This window comes from Phoenix dactylifera, unplaced genomic scaffold (genome assembly GCF_009389715.1).
Source record: "Phoenix dactylifera cultivar Barhee BC4 unplaced genomic scaffold, palm_55x_up_171113_PBpolish2nd_filt_p 000564F, whole genome shotgun sequence".
NCBI classification, from domain to species: Eukaryota; Viridiplantae; Streptophyta; class Magnoliopsida; order Arecales; family Arecaceae; genus Phoenix; species Phoenix dactylifera.
In genome coordinates this window covers 225583-246953 of record NW_024067969.1, presented here as the reverse complement: position 1 = coordinate 246953, position 21371 = coordinate 225583, and the positions used below count along the sequence as shown (strand labels likewise).

At 39.6% G+C, this 21371-nt stretch overlaps 1 protein-coding gene and 1 long non-coding RNA gene across 2 annotated transcripts; both read right to left on the bottom strand.

The window, feature by feature from the left end:
- Positions 1 to 2663: 2663 nt before the first annotated feature.
- On the bottom strand, positions 2664 to 4374 carry LOC120106555 (putrescine hydroxycinnamoyltransferase 1-like). Its single transcript, XM_039119521.1, has 2 exons — positions 3865 to 4374; positions 2664 to 3775 (listed from the first exon to the last, which is right to left on the bottom strand). Exons 1-2 carry the CDS (start codon positions 4297 to 4299, stop codon positions 2888 to 2890), a joined length of 1323 nt encoding a protein of 440 aa, XP_038975449.1. The 5' UTR covers positions 4300 to 4374; the 3' UTR covers positions 2664 to 2887.
- A 5143-nt stretch (positions 4375 to 9517) lies between these two features.
- Positions 9518 to 11071, bottom strand: LOC120106556. Its single transcript, XR_005508686.1, has 2 exons — positions 10806 to 11071; positions 9518 to 10063 (listed from the first exon to the last, which is right to left on the bottom strand). It is a non-coding gene; the product is annotated as an uncharacterized LOC120106556 (long non-coding RNA).
- Positions 11072 to 21371: the final 10300 nt, after the last annotated feature.

Below are 21371 nucleotides of genomic sequence, written 5' to 3'. Positions count from 1 at the left end.
CGTTTGGTTCGCGGAGAAAAAAAAAGAAAAAATATGGTCAACGAAAAAGTAATAAGATACCTGTTGTTTGGTTGGAATTTTCAAAAGAGAGAGATGAAAAAATTATATTTCCATGGAAATATGATTCCCACATTTAATGAAAAAATCTTTTCCATGAGAAATATGAAAAAGTTACTTTTCCATGAGGCGAGAATTAAGGATTGCAAAATATGACCCGACCCGCCAACCCGACCCGTGTTCGACCCGTCATAAACAGATTTGGATTTGGCCTAAACAGGTTCGGGTCGTAAACAGATCGACCCATTTAACATGTTTATTAATTGGGTCGGATACGGGTTTTAGATGTCTGACCCGTTTAAACCGTTTAACCCGTTTAACTGTTGGACAGGTTAAACAGGTCTAAACAGGTTAAACGGGTTAAATAGGTTAAACAGGTTTAAACAGGTTAAACGGATCTAAACAGATCTAAATAGGTCGGATTGGGCAGGTTAAACAGGTTGGGCTGGGCAGGTTAAACAGATCTAAACAGGTTAAACGGGTCAGGTTGGGCAAACAAGTTAAACAGGTCAGGTCGGATTAGATAAACAGGTTACCTGTTTATTGAACAGGTTAAACGGGTCGGGTCGGGTTACCTGTTTAATAAACAGGTCAGGTTCAAATTGTAATTTCTGACCTGTTTAATAAACAGGTTGGGTTCAGGTTTATGATTTTCTGACCCGACCTGCATGTGACCCGACCCATTTATGACTCGACTCGACCCGACCCGATTGCCACCCCTAGCGAGAATCAATCCATTTTTATTTTTTTCCAAAAAGGCCCTTTAGCATTAAAGAAGCATTAAAAATGCATTAAAGATCTAATTTTTATTAAGGGTATAATAGAAATTATACATAACTTTTTCAAGAAAGTGAATGGTCAACCAAATATAAGCATTTTGGAAATTTGTCATTTTTCCATAGTCAACAAAACATGCCAAAAATACTTTTCTAGGCATCCTCTTTCTAGGAATCTGTTTCCCAAGAATCATATTCCTAAGAGAAAAAATGCTTACCGTGAACCAAACGAGCCCTAGTATCCATTTCAAGGATGAAACCTAAAAAGTTAAGGCTTTCTATATTAATGGAGTTACAAGTCTCGTGATAAAAAAAATACTTTTTTTAAAAAATATTAATATATATTATATGGTAGGTGATATATATCAAATAAATTAATTATTTAATAAGTCAATACATATCTCTTGATAAATCGATACATAGTTTATAAAATATTATGTTTACCGACATACACGACATGGCCGGATATAGTATACTTAGCAAATCAAACAAACTATGAAACTATGTGCTCTGTACTGGCACTAATGAACATTATGTTCTGAAAACTATGTATTGATTTATTTAAAGTTATTTATTAGTTTATTAGATAACTAATTTGCTTAATGTATATCAGCTAACTATATAGTGTGTACTAATAGAAAGCATGCTTTGGAAACTATTATATCGATTTATCTGGAGGTATGTTTGGATCACTACTGGGTGTGTATCAAAGAGGTTTGCAATATGTATCATAAAGTCGTTTAATATATACCACTAGACAATATAGTGTATATTGGTGAATATAATATTTCAGAAATTATATTGGATTACTAGCTGACTAATTTAATAAGTATGTATTATTTGTTTGTATATTATGTACTACTAAATAATATGTTTCAGAAACTATGTATTGATTTACCTAAAGATTTATATTAACTTGGTAAATAAGTAATTTACTCAGTGTGTATCGCTTTATTATATAGTATGCACGTATCAGTAAAAAAATATATTTTGAAAATGGGAAAGGAAGAAAATGTTGTGTTTTTTTAATGATCATAAGGCTCACGACTCTATTAATAAAGACAGTTTTTGGCTTTTAAATTTTTACTTTAAAATAAATATTAAAAAAATGTGATAAAATAAGAAGTCTGCCTTTGTTTTTTTTGGATGTCCGTTCCATACTATTTTTGTTGGTTCACCTGATGCTCGGCTGTTGATCATGTATATGTATGTGCACGACCACGTGGTCCCTGGCGACGGTCACTTGTCAGTATCGGAGGCCCGGATGCGACGTCTCAGTTCACGAGGGCGAACTGGATGCAATCTCGGGTACAGGAAGTGCAGGCTTTTCCATTGTCGTGCGGAGAACCCCGGAATGGACGGCGAGGATTAGAAGCGATTTTTTAACAAATAATTGGAACTTGTCGTTCACGTGGGGCGAACCACCCTCGTCATGCTACAATGGCAAGAGTACTTATCATTCCAGAACACAAGAAGAGATCCTGTTCCTTCGCACGAATCCACCGTTGGATCACCCACAGCCCCCATCTGAATACACTCCGAACTTCATCATTCATCCATTGCACAGATCTAAAGGCAAACAGTGGATGATCCAACGGTAGATTTCCACGAAGGAAGGTCTTTTGCGTGAAAGATACAACCTGAAGAATCTCCCGTACACATAAGAGGAGCCACCAAGCATTATCGTTTATCATATCCCTCCGGAGTTGGTGTTATATAATACATTATATGTTGATGGTTTATATAGTAATTAATTATTAGTTAATAAAGTTTACTGGTAAAATAATCAATAAAATTGTAACCGACAGCATTGGCCGAGGGAGGACTTCATGAGCGGAATGATAAGCATACAACAACTCATATTATTGACAAATACAGCACACTAAAACTTCGATTCATTCCCCAGCAATTTAGAGGCTAGGCTTACATAACACGACAGGATCCTGGGCGATCCAAACAATTTCAAGCGAAACTCTGCTGAGCTCCATATTCCCAGAGGCAAATAAGGAAATAAGGAGACCGTAAGAAATAAAGCAACCAGAATGAAAGCATGGCTAAGCTGATTCCACCCCCTCCAACCCCTCATAGAACAACTTCTTGAACCTTGGCATGTTCTCCGTCTCCAATGTCACCACAAGGGAAATCCCGCCGTCGTCTCCAGGGCTGCGCATGATGTGCACCATTCCACATGGCATGCGCGGTGCTGTCATGCCCATGAACGCCGGCTTCCCCCAGCCGAAGTCGGCCTCGTAGATCGGCATCCTCAGCCAGGAGACGACATATAGGTCGGTGCCAGGCAGCGCCCACGCCGATACATGCATACGACTCATGTTCACCTCCTCCAAAACGTCTATGAGCGACCTAAAAAGCTCGTCATTTGATCGAACGGTAGCGCCATGGATCTTTTCGGCCAGATGCTCCAGAGGATCAGATAGGACCTCCCCCGCCGTCGCGACCACCGACGTCCTAAAGGCAGCGTTGCCGAAGTAGGTCGGCGGGAGCGGCGGCTCCAGGCGGGAGCGAGCATCGACGCTTATGTTCAGCCGCGTCACTCGAACGCTATGAAGCTCACGGGCCTTGCACGCGCACCGCCACACGTGCGCCGAGAGCGCTCTGAAGGTGGAGAGGCCTGATCTGTTTCCGCTCTTGAGGTAATCGAGCTGATCTCTGGATACTTTGAGGAGCACAGGTTTGGCGAGGGGGATGACCGCATTTAAGGGATCGCCTGATGGCTGTCCAAGGTACTCGGCGTGGTCGAAGAGGACGGTGGGAGGGGACCGCGGCCGGAGGAGGGTGCGGTTGAGGAAGGGAGGAGCCGTCAGGCCAACACCTCGGGCGATGTCAGAAAATGTGTTGATGAAGTGGATCGAGCCGGGGCCGTCGGCTACTGAGTGGTGCATGTTGACGCCCAAGCACACACCGCCGCACTTGAGAAATGTTACCTGCAACGATTTCGATTTGGTTTCAGATCGACGACAACATCATAACATAACAACAAAGAAAACGAGTGAGAGAAGATTCGGAGGCTTACTTGAAGCATGAGCAAGATGCAAGGAGGCTCAGCGGACTCCACCGGAGGCACCAATAGCGGCCTCACGTCCACTGATGGTGTAGAATCCTTGAAGTCACGGAGAGTGAACTTGGATCGGGCCACCACAAAGAGGACGCCCTCCCCGGTACACTGTATCTCAAGCCGGCCGTCACGGTCCACCCCGAGCCTCCCGGCCATGGGGTAGAAGGGCACCAGCGCCTTGCCCAGGGCCGCCTTCATGGCCTCCACGGAGAAGAAGTTCGGGTCTCCATTGGGCCTGTAGACATAGACAGTGGCGGTGTAATACCTACGATACCATACATCTAGATTGGACAGCCAGATCGCCTTCTTTGGGGTCCCCTCGCTGGGAACCACGAAACCGGACTCCACTACCTCCACCATGCCCACGTCCGCCATTCCCACAGCCATCCCCATGTCGAAAACGCCTTGTTCAGTTGGTCCCAACTCCCAAGCCACAAAGAATAGGTCGCTAAAAATTTCTCTCTGCTCTGCTTACGTCCAACCTACCCTTTATATAGAGTTTATGGTAATCTCTGACGCCTCCCACCTACCACGGAGTATGACCATGTGACCTCAACTTTGTGGGACAAAATAATAATGATGGAGATAACGCCAGTATTGTCGAGAAAAATGTGAATACGATTACTATAAAATATTCACACCGTATAGCTGTCATCAAGATCTCGATAGAATCATAAATATACTGGCATGTGAACAAAAATCGTGCGGAACAAGCACCATAGAAGGCCAAAATTTTTTTAAACTACATTTTTTCTTGTGCTCTAAAATTCAGAAATCAAATAAAAATAAAACTTTTCCTACTAACCTAATCCATCAATTTTATAACTTTAAAAATAAAAAAATTATATGCCAATAGAAACCATATGCAAAGAAAGATCTTTATATTTTCTTTTTTTTTAATCAAGTGATACACGCTCGTCTCTGATATATATTATAAGCTTTTTTGCTACACACCTAGTAGCAACCTAAATAAATCGGTACATAGTTTTCAAAATATAGTATTATCAGTACATAATATGTAGCTGGTTGATTCACACCTAGCAATATAGTTATCCAATATCCTGATATACACCTTCAAGTAAATTGATATACGGTTTCCAGAATATTACGCTCACAAATACATACTATATGGTCAAGTAATACATATTCGTCGGTTTTCTATTACATATTGTAGGCTTTTTTGATACTTCCAGTAGCAACTCAATATATATCTTTAGGTAAATCGATATATAGCTTACAGAATGTAATATTCATCAATACACTACACGATCAGGTAATACATAACTAGTAAAATAGTCATCTAGCATTTCAATACACATCTTTAGGTAAATCGATACATAGTTTTTAGAAAGAAGGGAGAAATGGATTAAAGAGGAGAATGAAGACTTCACGGATGGAAGAGAGGACTTGATGAGGAAGAGGATGGAATTTGACGAGGAAGAAAGGAGATGGGGATGGTCTTTCTTCGCAGATGATATCTCTTAGTCCGTGCAATTTTCTTTTCTTTTTTGTATTTTTTTTCTTTAAGTTAAGGAACTAACATACTCTATTAGTAGGAATCCTCTTTAAGTTAAGATACAAGGCCTTCACACAAATCCAACCATGGATCATCTAGCGCACAAATCTCAAAGTAAACACGACCATTCACTTGGGCTTCACATAATTTACATAGAAAAAAGACTAGCTATATCTATAATAAATAATACTAATTTTATTTTAACAAGTTATTTTATTTTAAAGTTTAAGTAAATTATCAAGGTTAACAATGTTTATCAGGCTGCACCATTTCCTTCTCGTACAATTCAGACCATGCATTTAATTAGATCAACAAATTATGGCATGAAAAGTTAAATGCTTGTGACAAGCATAAACCAAAATTTATTTTGGGTGGGTGGGGTGGGGGGTGGGTTCAGGCCCCACTAATGGACCCCCGATCCACCATCTTCGGACGATCATGTTGATGTACTCGCTAGTTGTAATGAGCTATCATTATTAAAATAGTATGTCATTGGCTTGTTGTCGTGCCTGTAATTCAGGTAGTACTTGCAAAATTTGGTCATGCCCTTGCAAGCGGCTAGTCTCGTTATGTCGTACCATTTTAGATAGCGCTAGTTTTGGATTTCGACGAGAATATGTTTACGGGAGCCATTGAGAGGCATGTACCTTTCGAACCTCCGATGAGGATTCTTTGATTGGCGGAAACTCTCCTCATCTCTCCATGGCTTCTTACTGGACTCTTCTAGGCCCTCCCAAACCTGCTTATTCTTCTTCTTCTTTCCAAGTATGCCCTCAACCGAACCCTACCAAGCCACCACAATTTCCTCCATGTTGATGTACTTGTCGGCTCAAGCCAAGAGCTCAGCGTAATCTCTCAAAAACCTCTTCTTTAGAAGAAAAAGGAACCAATACATCTTCATTCTGCTCCTCATTACGGACGTGGTGACCAAATGGTTTAGGTTGCGAATCTCTAACAAGGCCACATTGAGAAGGCTGACGAAGACCCATAGGGATTTATCCTCTCTCTATTTGACGGCTGAAAGGGTGTCAGACCCCTTCGCCTGCCTTCGACTACTCATGAAATGAGCTGTGAACATCCGCTAAACAGCTTGAATGAATGGACGAAGTTCAGCTAAAGCTTGGTATTCCATAACCGAGCTACCATCTGAAGTAGGGCCGGGAAGGCATTACACATTACCAAGTTGGTGGCCCTCAAGGGTATCATGAGAGCTTTGAACATATCTAAGTCATCCAAGCGATTGATAGTCCTCTCGTACGTCTTGAAGCGAGGAGGAATAGATACCTTCATGATCTTTGCCAAGAACCAGGACTCATTGGTGAACACGACCTTATTTCCAAGCTTGGCTTGGAGGCGCCCCAAGTTCTCAAGGTGGTGGTCCATGTCCTCAAGTTTGTAGTTGGGGTCGGCCTCCCTTCAAAAAGCTATCTTAGATCGACGTGGTGAGGAGTGGCTAGACATTGATTCCTTCCAAGATGGTGAGCTCGAGGATCTACACATTCAATATCATCTAGGGCTTCGGGGACAAGAGTGGTGACTATGAGTGGCCTTTATCGGGCTCCGAGGATAGGAGTGACGACGCTGCTTGGCCCGTCCTGGACTCCGAGGAGGGGAGTAGTGGCTCAGCTTCACTGGGACTCCATAGTCACTCAAATCGCAAGTTGTTGTTGCCATTAGTGTTGATTGGCAGTCATCTGCTACACTTTTTGGATGATTATATGCAGCTAATGAACCCATTGTACGAGCAACTAAATCTGCTCGACAGTGACCGCTAGCGCCTCCTATGGCTTTGACAAAGGTGGATCCCTTCGACGGCTCCGTAAGAACCATCAGATTCTACAAGCATGCTCGACTGGGCATTCGAGGGTGCTATTTATGCTCTTCAAGATTTCAAAGATGTAAGTCATCTGTCTTCTGGTGAAACCTCCATTATAGAGCCATCAGATTCTACATGCATATTTGGCAGGGCATTCGAGGGTGCGGCTATGCTCTTCAAGATTTCAAAGTTGTAGGTCGTTTGTTTTCTGGTGGAACCTCTAGTAGTGGGATCACGATTCTTCCTCTAGTGCCAATTTGTTATTGCTAGAAATCGATTTGATTAGGGTGCCGAGCTAGCTGAGTCGCTAGAAGGTTCGACAATCGATTAGTCAAACCATTGAGGTCTGCAAAAGGTCGCGATGTGCTTCCAAGGTGGCAAGGTGGTGGCCAATATTCTCAGGTGGTGATGCTCCAATGTCAGTTGCTCCCACGATAGAGTTGGAACAAGGAGAACGTGCTCGGACCTTCGCTTCGATATTGAATTCGATCTGAAACAATGAAGACAAAAAAGTTCTTTTGCTAGAGAGTATTTAGCGGGGGATCCTTCGAGGCCTAAGTTAGATAGATTCTTAGAAAATAATGAAGGTGTTTTTAGAGCAGTAGAGCGATGGCACAAGGACATAAAAGAGCTTGAGAGTACTTACATGAAAGGTCCCTTTAGATTGGTTTGTATAGACGAGGGTCGGTGCCCTTCGCCAAGAGATTCGAGCGTGTAGATCGGCTGTCTTTGGTGACCGATCGCATATCCAGAAAGTTACATGCGGATGTTTTTCTCACGCATCACATTTTGCACTTCTCGCCTGTACAGTTAATGAAACCATTCACGATCATGGCGAAGGTATCGCTAGATATGGATAGACTATGAAACTCAAAAGATTCTTCGTGCGCCTCTAGATTAGCTACCTGGCAAGCTTTAGCTGGTTGAATGGGGGCTTCGTGGTAAGCTCTAATTGGTCGGCCTACCATATCGGTTGTGATCGGTTCTGAGGCATATCACTACATATTGCCAATGCCTACCCACCTTATGTTGAGGGTGTTGGTTTGGTAGGTTGTGACTAGTTAAGCATTACTTTAAATCATTTAAAATATTTACCTTTTGCCATACCGATTCTAGAAGAATCCTTATGGGAAGCCGAGCTTGACTTTTTGTACCGCCGTAGGGGTTCGGTCTAGGTCGACTCCAGTTATATTATTTCTGTAATTTAATGGGATATTGACGATTAGTCTACAATGAAATTAAGGGTGATTTAGGTTGGATCCAATATGGAAATATAGAATTATTTTTTTGTTGTATCTGGTTATTGTTTCTGTTTTTATTCTATGAATTTAATTTGGATTGCCGCTCAATCCAAGCCAGATTAAGTTTGAAATGAATTTGACATTTCCGAACTTGAGTTCAACTAGTTTAAACATGAAAGCGAAGGTCAAATCTACAGATCTAAGTAGCGATTCACGTAGCAACGTCGTATCTATTGGAGAAGAAATGTTGTTGATGAAAATTTTGATATCGTCATAATTCCTCGAAGTGGATTGTCCGAGTCTCAACCCTGCCGAAAGAAAGCAATTTAAGTTTGCAGCAAAACGGCAATACACTCAAAATACACAATGGATTTTCCGAGTCTCAAAACCCTCCGTATGTTGCAGGGTTGGACATCTTGAAAACTAGTTTCTATTTTACAATTGGTGCAAACTTAGCCTGTCTAAACAAATATCTATTTACAGATATGTTATAACTCAACTAATTATTTTATTTATTTACTTCACAAATGGTGCAACTAATTGGATCAAATGTTGCTAGGTGGCCATTGTGAAAACTAGTTTCGAAACCATAAGTGGGTGGGTCATTAAATTATGGCACATATGTAAGTATACCAATCCATACTTTAGAATATCCATTTTACGGATTTCTAGTGTGCAGTCAAAAACTATGTAACAAAATTTTACTAACTGTGCAACTTTGACTGCAATAGATTTATCACAAATGTTATCAAAAGAATAAAAACGTTGATTTTTGAGTCTGCCAGATTATACACCGAACAATGGTTCTGACTTCTGAGTTCAAACACAAAAGTGATTATTTTTGAGTAAATAATTTAGGTTTATCAAAATTGGTTGACTAAGTGGTTTCCAAAAGTGTGGAAATTATGTTTTTTCTAGTGCACCAATAGAAAAGACATTACTGCTGCATGTTTCTACGTTGGAGAAATCTAGTTGTTCCAATTTCCTCTAATTGAGGAGAGGCAAGTGGGGAAACTTGTACTAGAAAACAATGAAAACTACATGCCACAATTTGTCCATATGCATATATTGATTTTCTTTCTAGAAATCACACGAATAAACAGTAATTATGAACAGAATCTGTTATTGCATTGTAGGACTTTGATAATCGCCTTCTCTAATTCTTTTCAAATTAAGTCTTTGAAAGATGGTCCATTAGTTCCATGGTACCATCGTAACTGAAGCATCTCGAACCTTCCTGGCAAAAGCTCCTCATAATCTCTTTCGTGAAAGGAGGCTTGTTCATCATCTTCAGATCATCTTCTGCTTCGACCTTTCATCTTTGCTGGGCTTGGATCTCATTGCACATCTTCGCGATCCTGCGATTGAGGTTAGCCTCCCATCTAAAGCCTTTTTCCAGCCGATGTGGATAAGAGGCTCCGGAGCTGAAACTTGTTTCGAACAGGGAACTGTGTTAAGTTTTGAAACATGCAACTCAAAGAACTCAAATAATCCACAAATAATTTAATATTACTAAAACAACCGGTTCCGATGCGTACCTCTTTGATGTCGTTTTCTTTAGATCCAGAATAAAATAGATAATACCTGTTGTTGCTGGTGGTCCAAACCGAGAACGATTGGCACAGCGGTGTGAACGGGGTTCCCTTTGAGTTGCTTTGGTTGCGCTCCGCCCTCCGCCGTGAAACCTGCAAGCAAGCCTCGCACTACCACCGGGGTAGTGGGGGCCCTCCGACGATCAAGTCAGAGGAGATCGAAGGAGAAGGAGAAGGAGAAGGTAGCAGGTGAGATGATACTCTGGAAGATATATCTTACCCTCCCCCTTCCCCCCCAGCCTCATATATATCAGGCTGGGGGGTTTTTCCGGGGATTCGTCATCGTGTGGCACGATGGGGCTGCCACTGACATGGCCGTTACAGGGCGTCGTGGGGCAGCGCTGGGTACAGCCATGGCAGGGCATAGTGGAGCTCCGCTTTGTACGGCTGTTACAGGGGATCGTGGGGCAGCGCCGGATACGGCCGTTGCAGGGAGTAGTGGAGCAGGGGGCCGCGGCGTGCCTCAGAGGAACAGTCTGTTGTTGTCGAGAGATTGCCGACTCGGGGTCGGATTGCTGGATCAAGGGGCAGCCGACTCGGGGTCGGGCTGCGGAGCCGAAGATATCCGACCCGAGGTCGGATTGCTGGATCAAGGGGCAGCCGACTCGGGGTCGGGCTGCGGAGCCGAAGATATCCGACCCGAGGTCGGATTGCTGGATCAAGGGGCAGCCGTAGTCTTCCTGGGCGCGCGTGCCGGTCACGTGGGGCATGGTGGCTAAGTTCCCCCGTAACACCTGTAGATCGGTCCGAGGCGTGTAGTCATTGTCTTTGAAAGAGATTCGCCTCCTATGTGCACCGGATTTTGGCGATCCCTTCCCAAGATACAACAAACTGTTGAATTTGTAGACGTGCACAATACTATAAATTTTCTTGAACTCGGCAGGATCTTTTTTTTGTATTTTCGTACCCAATAGTTTGGTGGGCGATCAAGAGTAGATCGAGAAAGAAAAGAAAGGAGGACTTAAAAGATTTTTTTTTTCTGCCTTCAAACCGTCCCGAAGCCGAGAAGCTCTCTGTTTTTTTTTAAAGGATGGCCAGGAAAAGCCAAAAATCCAGAATGAGAGGCTGTCCTCTCTCTTCCCCTAGAGGAACGTTGGATCCCAACGTCTCCCTCTTTAAGGCCACCTTAATTGAGTTGTCCGTTGAGTTCTTCAACGGACAGCTCTTCAAATATTACTTTAATTGAAGGGATGGTTTCATGACCATTCAAAATGAGGAGCAACGTATCAAATTTGAAAACCTCTTACATTCCCCACCATTTTGAAATTTCGATTTTTTTTTTGAGATAATTTGGAAAATGTCAAACAATTTGAAAAATTTAAAGTACGAGCATTCAGTACACTTAGTTTTTGATGAAAGGTGTCTTCCAAACTTGAACCTTCATCTAGTTGATATTTCGCCATCCATACTGGTCCGAAGTGAACAAAGTCTTGAACTTGAACTTTATGTATAGATTTTGAAAATACCGAACAACTAAGAGTTGACCCTGCATGTGAGTTCCATCGAGGTAGCGCATTACGGCCGTGCGCAGGTATCTTGTTCTGTGAGTGTCTCTTAGAGAACAAGCCCTAATTCTCTATTTGACTGCGGCCCCACAGTCACACTCACATCGGTGATATCTCCAAGGGTATACTGCAACTCTATACCCTGCTATAATAGCCTTAATATCATTAAGGCATTACGCCATCCTCCTGTCTAGTGCAGTTGAGCACCTGCTCCATAGAGATGGGTAGTGAGCTGAGTTCACTTTAAATTTGGTACTCCTACCAGCCACTCAGTCAGCTTTTTTGTCCCATTGAACTTACATCTTGGGATCTCCAATCAGATAGGTTGGGTTGCCGCTAACGGTGACTCAAAAATAGGCCTTAAACCCATCCCCCTCGAAGCATATTGAACTTGTCCTCTCGACAAGCCCTTGGTCAGATGATCTGCCAAGTTCTCCACTGATTTAATATAACTTAAAGTTATAACTCCAGTAGAGGTGAGCTTCCTTAAAATTTTATATCGAAGCTCAATATGCCTAGACGACTTCGAATTGTGATTTTTACTTTTCACTTTTGCTATAATCGCCTAATTATCATAGTTAATTAAAATAGCAGGAATAGGCTTATCCATCATAGGAATATCTGATAACAAACCCCTAAGCCAATCTGTTTCTCCACTAGCTAACTCTAAGGCTACCATCTCAGCCTCCATGGTGGATCTAGTAATCAAGGTCTGCTTGGAAGATTTCTAAGCGACTGCACCACCATCTAGTGTAAAAACAAATCCACTAGTGGCCTTAGTGTCTTCGGAATCAGAGATCCAGTTAGCATCAGTATACCCTTCTAGTACAGTGGAAAAACCAGAATAGTATATCCTGTAGTTAATAGTACCCTTCAAATATTTAAGAAGCCTTTCTATTGCATCCCAATGTATTTTATCGGGGTTACTAATGTATCTACTCAGTCTTCCTACATCATAGGAGATATCAGGTCTTGTACAGTTAGATAAATACATAAGACTTCCAATTAATTTAGAATACTTTAATTGGGAAACACTATCCCCACCATTTTTCTTTAATTTTATGCTAGGATCATATGGGGTGCTAACTGGCTTGCAATTTTCGTACCCAATTTTCTTTAACACCTTTTCAACATAATGAGATTGACTCAGAACAATCTCATTTTGTGTCCTTATAATTCTAATTCCTAGGATTACTTTAGATGACCCTAGATCTTTCATCTCAAAATTGTTATTTAAGTATTTCTTAACTTCTAAAATTGTGACATGTTCACTACCAAAAATTAAAATATCATCTACGTATAAACATAGGATAATAATAGACTTATCAAATATTTTCCAATATACACATTTGTCGAAGTCACAAATATTAAAGCCATATGATAAAATCACTTGGTCAAACTTTTCATGCCACTGTCTAGGAGCTTGTTTTAATCCATATAAGGATTTGACTAGCTTACACACTTTATTCTCTTGACCAGGAACTACAAAATTTTCTGGCTGCTTCATATAAATTTCTTCATCTAACTCGCCATTGAGAAAGGCGGTTTTCACATCCATCTGATGGATTTCAAATTTATATAATGCTGCCAATGCTATAAGCACTCAAATTGTAGTTATCCTAGTGACTGGAGAATAGGTGTCAAAATAGTCCATTCCTTCTCTTTGACTAAAACCTTTAGCAACTAATCTAGCTTTGTATTTTCAATGGATCCATCAGGATTTTGTTTCCTTTTAAAGACCCATTTGCATCCTAGTGGTCTAGACCCTGGAGGTAAGTCAGTTAACACCCATGTATTGTGTGAAAGGATTGATTCCATTTCACTTTTAATGGCTTCCTCCATAGAGGTGCATCACTAGATTTCATTGCTTCAGCATATGTCAAAGGTTCATCTTCAATAAGGAATGTGTAGAAGTCATCTCCTAGGTTTTACTCTATTCTAGGTCTCTTGCTCCTTCTAAGTTCAACTTGGGGTTCTATTACAGTGTTATCATTTTGTGATTTTAAGGATTCTCCTATTTCTAACTTTCTCTTTTCTTTCGTAGGAAACACATTCTCAAAAAATACTGTATCATTCGATTCTTTAATAGTGTTCGGTGTAATGTTAGGTACATCTGATCGTACTACTAAGAATCGGTATGCGTTACTATTTTCCGCGTATCCAATGAAAGCTGCATCCAAAGACTTAGGAGACAGTTTAGTCATCTTGCTAGAGTTAATTTTAACTTTCGCAAGGCAACCCCAAACTTTAAAATATTTTAGACTAGATTTTCTACCCCACCATAACTCATATGGTGTTTTCTGGTTATCTTTAAATGGTATACGATTAAGTATTTTACATGCTGAAATTAGAGCTTCACCGCACAAATTGTTGGAAAGACCAGAACTAGTAAGCATTGTGTTAATTATGTCAAGAAAAGTTCTATTTTTTCTTTCAGCAACTCCATTTGACTGAGGAGAATAAGGGGCAGTAGTCTCATGTATAATCCCATGTTCCTCACAGAATTTTCCAAATTCTGTTGAACTATATTCTCCTCCTCTATCTGACCCGAGTCTTTTTATTATTTTCTGGGTTTGATTTTCAACCTCTGATTTATAAATTTTAAATTTTTCTAACGCTTCATCCTTAGTTTTTATTAAATATACATAGCAGTATTTTGACATATCATCTATAAAGGTAATAAAGTATATTTTTCCTTCTCTCGTCAAAAAACCGCTCATTTCGCAAATATCACTATGTATTAAATCAAGTAGGTTAGAACTTCTACTTGTTGATTTAAATGGTTTCCTAGGTTGTTTAGCTTGAACACAAATTTCACATTTTTTGTTCTTCTCTAAATTATATTTAGGAATTAAATGTAAACTCATCATTCTTTTGAGAGTATTGTTATTCACGTGTCCAAGTCTACTATGCCACATCGCTAAAGAGTCAATATGCATAACAAGTGGAGAAGAAACATTTTTATTCATATTGTTGTATGGTAATACACTCAATTTAAATAACCGATCAGCAACATAACCCCTCCCTACAAATGTCCCACCTTTGGTAATTACAACCTTATTTGATTCAAATACTAATTTAAAGCCTAATTGACTCAAAAGAAAACCACTAACAAGATTCTTGCGAACATCTGGCACATGTTGCACGTTGTGGAGAGTAATAATTTTTTCAGATGTGAATTTCAATTTTACTTTTTATTCTCCAATCACTTGTGCAACACTGAAGTTGCCCATGATCACAGTTCTTTCTTTAACCTCCTGGAAGAAAGAAAAAGAGGAAATATCAGAACATATATTGACAGTAGCTCCTGTATCAATACACTATTCGATTGGATTGTAGGCCAGATTTAACTCAAATTTTGAGATACTAACCTGTCCTTGGTTCAAGTAGAGCCAGAACTGGTTATCATATTTGCCTGAGGAGTCACTTTGTCACCTTGCCCCTTGACTTTGTCCTTTCTATGTCTACACTGTTTGGCATAGTGTCTTGGTTTTCTACAGACATAACATGTTCTCTTGCTCTGTTCCTTTTGAATCCTTGGTTTTGGCTTCTCAAAATATTTCTTAGGTTTATATCTCGAGAAGTTAGTTTTCTTATGTTGCCCAGTAGATACAACCCAAGAGGGGGGGTGAATTGGGTCGTTTAAAACTTTTATGCTACTTCTAAAACTTTTTGATTAACTATGCTAAGTTGTATAGATGCACAGTGAAAGTTAAACTTAGCAAGGGTTTGATGTATAGACTTCGACTTGATTAAATATGCTTGCAACTAAAGGATGTGCGGATAAGAATTAAGCAAGCAATTTATCTAAGTAAGTAAGTGTGTTAGTTAGACAATAACTAGAGGCATTACAAACACAAAGGACATATAGTGGTTCGGTGCACCCCAGCACCTACATCCACTCCCCAAGACCTCTTGGGAATTTCACTATAATCCTACCGATTACAGCCGGTTGTTTTACAAGCTCACAACCCAACTTGTTGTTTTACGAGCGCACAACGAACTCGGTCGGTTTTCCCAGGCTCACCGACTAGAACCAACCCCGATTGTTTTCCCGGGCTCACAATCAAACCCTTACACGTTGGTTTTACCCTCGGCTCACCAACAAACCTAAACCCCGTTGGTTTTTCCTTTGGCTCACCAACAAACCTTAATCCCGTTGGTTTTCCCTTTGGCTCACCAACAAACCTTACACCGTTGGTTTTTCCTTTGGCTCATCAACAAACCTTTAACCCCTGGATTCAATCCCTTGATTGAATCAAGTTACAAGATATTAAAACAAAGAATAAAAACAAATCAAAGCTTCTTAAACAAGCAGATATGACAATATAAACAAATAGAGTAAAGAGAAGCCCTCAAACGAGTTTTGAAGATGGAGGAGCTCGGCTTCTTCTTTACTTGATCCTCCTCTGATTTGGCATGAAGTAGAGGATCCCCGAGGCAGCACACGGATGGAGAGGAAGCTTTCGGATTCACTTGGATGCTCTTCTTCTCTCTATTTTACTTTGAATGGCCCTTTTGTGCTTATGGGAGATTTTCCTTGTAATCTCTTTCAAATCTCTTCCCTAAATGTTTTCTCCCACTTCCATGAGTTCTCCCCTAGCTCTCTTCTTGTTTTCTCCCCTAGCTCTGCACTTCCTGACAATATTACCGTTGGGATCGGAGTCGACTCGCGCGATCAGGAGTCGACTCGCCTGTTGCAGGAGTCGGCTCGTGCTTTACTGGAGACGACTCGGCCACTGTTCCAAATTTGAATTAAAGTGCATGCCTTGACCGGGAGTCGACTCGACTTAACCCGGAGTCGACTCGCCAACATCTGGAGCTGACTTGGCATTTTCGGAGTCGGCTCATCTACTGAAGTCCGTGGATCCAATTTTGAATTTGATCCACTCGAGTCGACTCGACTGTCCTGGGAGTCGACTCGAATCTCAGAGCCCGAACTCCCGATCCTCTGTCTTTTGGCTCGTCCAGTCTTGGAGTCGACTCGAACTTCCTCGGAGTCGACTCGGCTCTCAGAGGCAGTAACTTGGTCTTCTGTCTGTTGATGGTCGCGGAGTCTCGGAGTCGACTCGTGCAATGCGGGAGTCGACTCGAATCTCAGAGTCCCAAAAATGCTCTCTGACTTTTTCTTTGTGTTCCGCTTAGAGTCGACTCATGCTTTCTTTGGAGTCGACTTGCCAATCATTGGAGTCGACTCGCGTGCCACTGGAGTCGACTCGAATCTCAGACCCGAAAACTACTCTCTGACTTTTCTGCCTATGACTCCTAGGAGTCGACTCATACTTCTCCGGAGTCGACTCATACTTCTCCGGAGTCGACTCGAATTCCACTGGAGTCGACTCGAAGACTGTTCTTTTGAATTTTTCCTTTGATTTTACTCCTCCAATTTGAATCCTTTGAACTTTAAACTTTGGACCAATAAATTGTAGCTTTCTTCCAACTTGAGAGCTTTGGAGGCCTTCTTGTGTTCTTCCAACTTGCTATGTTCCTTGCAAAATAAATATCTTTCTCCTTGCAACATAAACATTAGTATCTATACTTCAAGGTTTTGTGATCATCAAAATCAATCTATGAATTAATCTTTGGGTCATCATCTTAGTTTTTACTAAGTTTGCCTTTGCACTAACTTCTGAGTCAATACCCAAGTCCTGTTTATGGTTATTCCTGTATTTTTCTTCTATTTGAAGGGACACAAGTACTTGATCCAAAGAGAGGGTGCGTCTCTTATGCTTCAAAGAGACTTTAAAATTTGTCCAGAAAGATGGGAGCTTTTCTATAAAGGTCGCCGCCTGAATTCTCTCATCTATAGAAATTCCCATTGCGACGATCTTCGCCACTATATTCTAGACTTCATGTGCTTGATCAATTATTGATTTGTGATCTATCATTTTGTAAGAAAAATATTCTCTTATGATGAACTTTTCTTCTGATTCGGTTTCTTTACCATATTTCGACTCAAGTTCATCCCACAATGTCTTAGCTGTACCCTCAGCTCCAGAGTAGATGTCGTATAAGTTATCATTTAGTGCACTAAGTATCAAACTTTTGCACAAACGATCATCTTTATCAAATTTGTATTTAGCAGCTGATCTGCCGGGTTCATGATCCATTGGGTCCTTAGTTGAAGGATTGTATGAAACCACATAATATAAATCTAATGTGTCTAACTAAGACTCCATCTTCGTTTGCCATCTAACAAAATGCTTTCCATCAAATGACTCGGGTTTCAGGATATCATTTACTGAGTTCTTAACTTTGTCCATCTTTGTGTTTCGGAAACGATTCTCTTTCAAAATTGTTAAGTTTTGAAACATACAACTCAAAGAACTCAAATAATCCACAAATAATTTAATATCACTGAAACAACCGGTTGCGATGCGTACCTCTTTGATGTCGTTTTCTTTAGATCCAGAATAAAATAGATAATACTTGTAGATCGGTCCGAGGCGTGTAGTCATTGTCTTTGAAAGAGATTCGCCTCCTTACGTGCACCGGATTCTGGCGATCCCTCCCCAAGATACAACGGACCGTTGAATTTGTAGACATGCGTAATACTACAAATTTTCTTGAACTTGGCAGAATTTTTTTTTTGTATGCTCGTATCCAATAGTTTGGTGGGCGATCAAGAGAAGATCGAGAAAGACAAGAAATGAGGACTTAAAAGATTTTTTTTTTTTCTGCCTTCAAACCGTCCCGAAGCCGAGAAGCTCTCTGTTTTTTTTTAAAGGATAGCCAGGAAAAGCCAAAAATCCAGAATGAGAGGTTGTCCTCTCTCTTCCCCTAGAGGAACGTTGGATCCCAACGTCTCCCTCTTTAAGGCCACCTTAATTGAGTTGTCCGTTGAGTTCTTCAACGGACAGCTCTTCAAATATTACTTTAATTGGAGGGATGGTTTCATGACCGTCCAAAATGAGGAGCAACGTATCAAATTTGAAAACCTCTTACAAACCAGAGTGACCACACCTCCGGCCCCTCTTAGGGCGACAGTGGTAGCTTCCCTGTAACTGCTTCAATGGTTGGCTGGGGCCAAAGAAGTTCGGATCTCCATTGGGGCTGTAGACGTAGATGGTGGCGGTACAATACCTACGATACCATAAATCTAAATTGGACAGCCAGATCGCTACATCCACCATGTCCCCATCAGCCATTCTCACACGCATCCCATGTCAAAAACGCCCAAGCCATAAAAAATAGGTCGCTAAAAGTAATAAATAGGTCGCTTCATGATAATGCTTTAGATTTAATCAGCTTAACACAATCAACATATTTAAATTTTAAGCTGATTTGTATTCACTTCAAAGTAATAAAGCATTCTAAGTATATAGCATATACTTAGATATTTCTCCCCCTTTTTGACAACATCAAAAAGATAGTGAAACATTAAGTACAAAGATCAGAGCAGAACACATCGAGTGTGAATTCAAGAGGTTTTTTTAATTTGATACCACAGATAGTTTTCTAATCAAGTGTAGGTGGAATCTTCCTTAGGTTAATTCAAGAAGTACCACAAATGATATTCAAGAAAAAATATGAGTGGAAATCTAACCTCTCTTCACTAAGTATGAAAGCTTGTTCATTTAAGACCTTTTGCCCAAACTATTAAGTATTTTATCAATATGAGAGCAATTTAATTAATTTTCAGAGTATAAGATCAAAACTTATATACTTGAAAAACATATCATCATGTTGGATCATTAATTCTTAATGACTTCAAAGTTCTTTTATGATAATAAGAGCATTGGGGCACAAATACCAAAACATGCAATTTTTGATACATCTTAGAGCTCATTTAAAGACTTTCTTTTATTTCTTTAGAAAATAAGCACAATTTGATACATAAAAATGGGAATTTGGCACAAAATTGAAGTTCTAAGGAGCAAGCCAATTAGGACTCATTAGTGAATTTCAAAATAGATTTTCTAAGAGATACTCAAGAAAATTTAATACATTGTTCTCCCCCTGTTTCATTAAATTAGAGGCTCTCAAGATTTGTAATTTGGTTCATGAGTGATGCATAAGATGTACTAACCAAATAACACGCCTCAAGGTGTATCATAAAGATTTTCAGATTTAAGTTTCAGATGATACATATTGGAGAGTATTAGGATTACTTTTCATTTAGTATTCTTTCTCTCTCCTTTAGCTATAGATTTATGCAATTAAGGCCAATAAGACCTCTCCTTCTGAAATTTTCTTTCTCCCCCTCAATTGATCATTCCATTTAAGAGTTTAGAATCCTAAGATAATGTTCGATAAGATTGTCAATCTCAAAAATATATTTCAGCTTATTTTCATAAGACTCAAGGTTTGAGACAAGACAACCTTTATAGAACTCATCTCAAGGTATAAACTTATAATTAAAGCAAGTATTGTAATATAAGGAGGTTCATCAAAATCAATCCATAAAAATCAAGGTATGCATCAAAATAAAGTGTCTTTGGGATAGGATACTGAATATCTAAATCTCCCCCTCAAAAGATGCATTCTTCTTTAATCATTTTAAATTGTTGAATTTCAGATTTTAGTGATAAACGTGAATAACACTGAAATTCTGTAATATCAAGAATGTAGAGTGATCTAGAATTATTCAGAATTTATAGTAATCACTCTTTCTAATCCTTTAAGAACAAGTTATGCTTTCTCCTAATCTTAGAGAAAATGTATAAAAGTATTAATCAGAAAATGATTCAATTGAAGCTCAATTTCTTTCAAAAGCATTTACATTTTCTTTCTTTAGAGTCATTTGAGTGAACTGAAATATTTCTAGTTTTAAGATCATTCACTCTATTGATATTCTGATGGAAATCTTTAAGAATGTAGGAGAGAAAAACATATAGATGATCATTGAGGTATATATATTTATAGAACTCAATTTCTTAATCAAGTTTTTCACCAATGTATTCATGAAACACAATAAATCTTTTTAATATCAAAATAAGATCATATATTTAGAAATTTTTGTTTGCAATCAAGATCATCGAAAGACACATCATTTGGACCAATATTAGTACATTTTAACGATAAGAAAAGATATGTTTCGGATGCGTATCGGAGCAATCAACCAAGGCATCAAAATTAATTCTGTTTTTCTTAAATTAAGATTTTATTTAGAAATCATATTGAGTTTAAGCTTTTATACAAAATCAGATTCTGAATTTTCATAAGAATTTTCAAGAAGGCTCTCAAAATTTGAGATATGTATCTTCTACTTTGTAGCTCATCTTAAATTACTAAGATTGAAAAACACATATTTCAATAACATTAGAGCACTTTCAGAATCTTTGTATTTAGTATTGAGTTTCGATACAAAATGGAGGATATTTTAACAAGTATTAGGATATTATGTATCAAAGTTAGTTAAGTATTAACTTGCAATGATTTCATCCTTAAAGTGTGTTTTCAAGTGATTAATAAATTTGACTTGATTCTTCTTATATAATTTCATTAACTTTGTCTTTCATTTATAACTTTCTTATGCTCTATACTCTATTTGCTCCCTATCCGGTGGAGTTGGAAGGGGCACGAGGTACTACCACTAGCCTCCCTCTTGTGCCGTCCCTAATATGCCCTACACCGAATAGTTGGGTCAAATAGTGCCGGGTACTACCACTAGCCTCCCCATTGGCACCATCCCTATGATGAGCAATATAGAAAGTTTAAAATGTTTACTTCAAACTCTCCCTGTTTAAGTGTAATTAATTATGGATTTTATCCCTTCCAAAAGAGTGCTCACCCAAGTCTCATAAGTGTGCCGAATATATTATGTTTGTTTTGCTTTTCCTTAAGATTGGAGTA

Coding starts and splice junctions, on each gene's coding strand:
- LOC120106555 (XM_039119521.1), bottom strand. CDS start 4,299: ATGGGGATGGCTGTGGGAATGGCGGACGTGGGCATGGTGGAGGTAGTG. Junction 3,776..3,864: donor GCATCTTGCTCATGCTTCAA/GTAAGCCTCCGA, acceptor AAATCGTTGCAG/GTAACATTTCTCAAGTGCGG.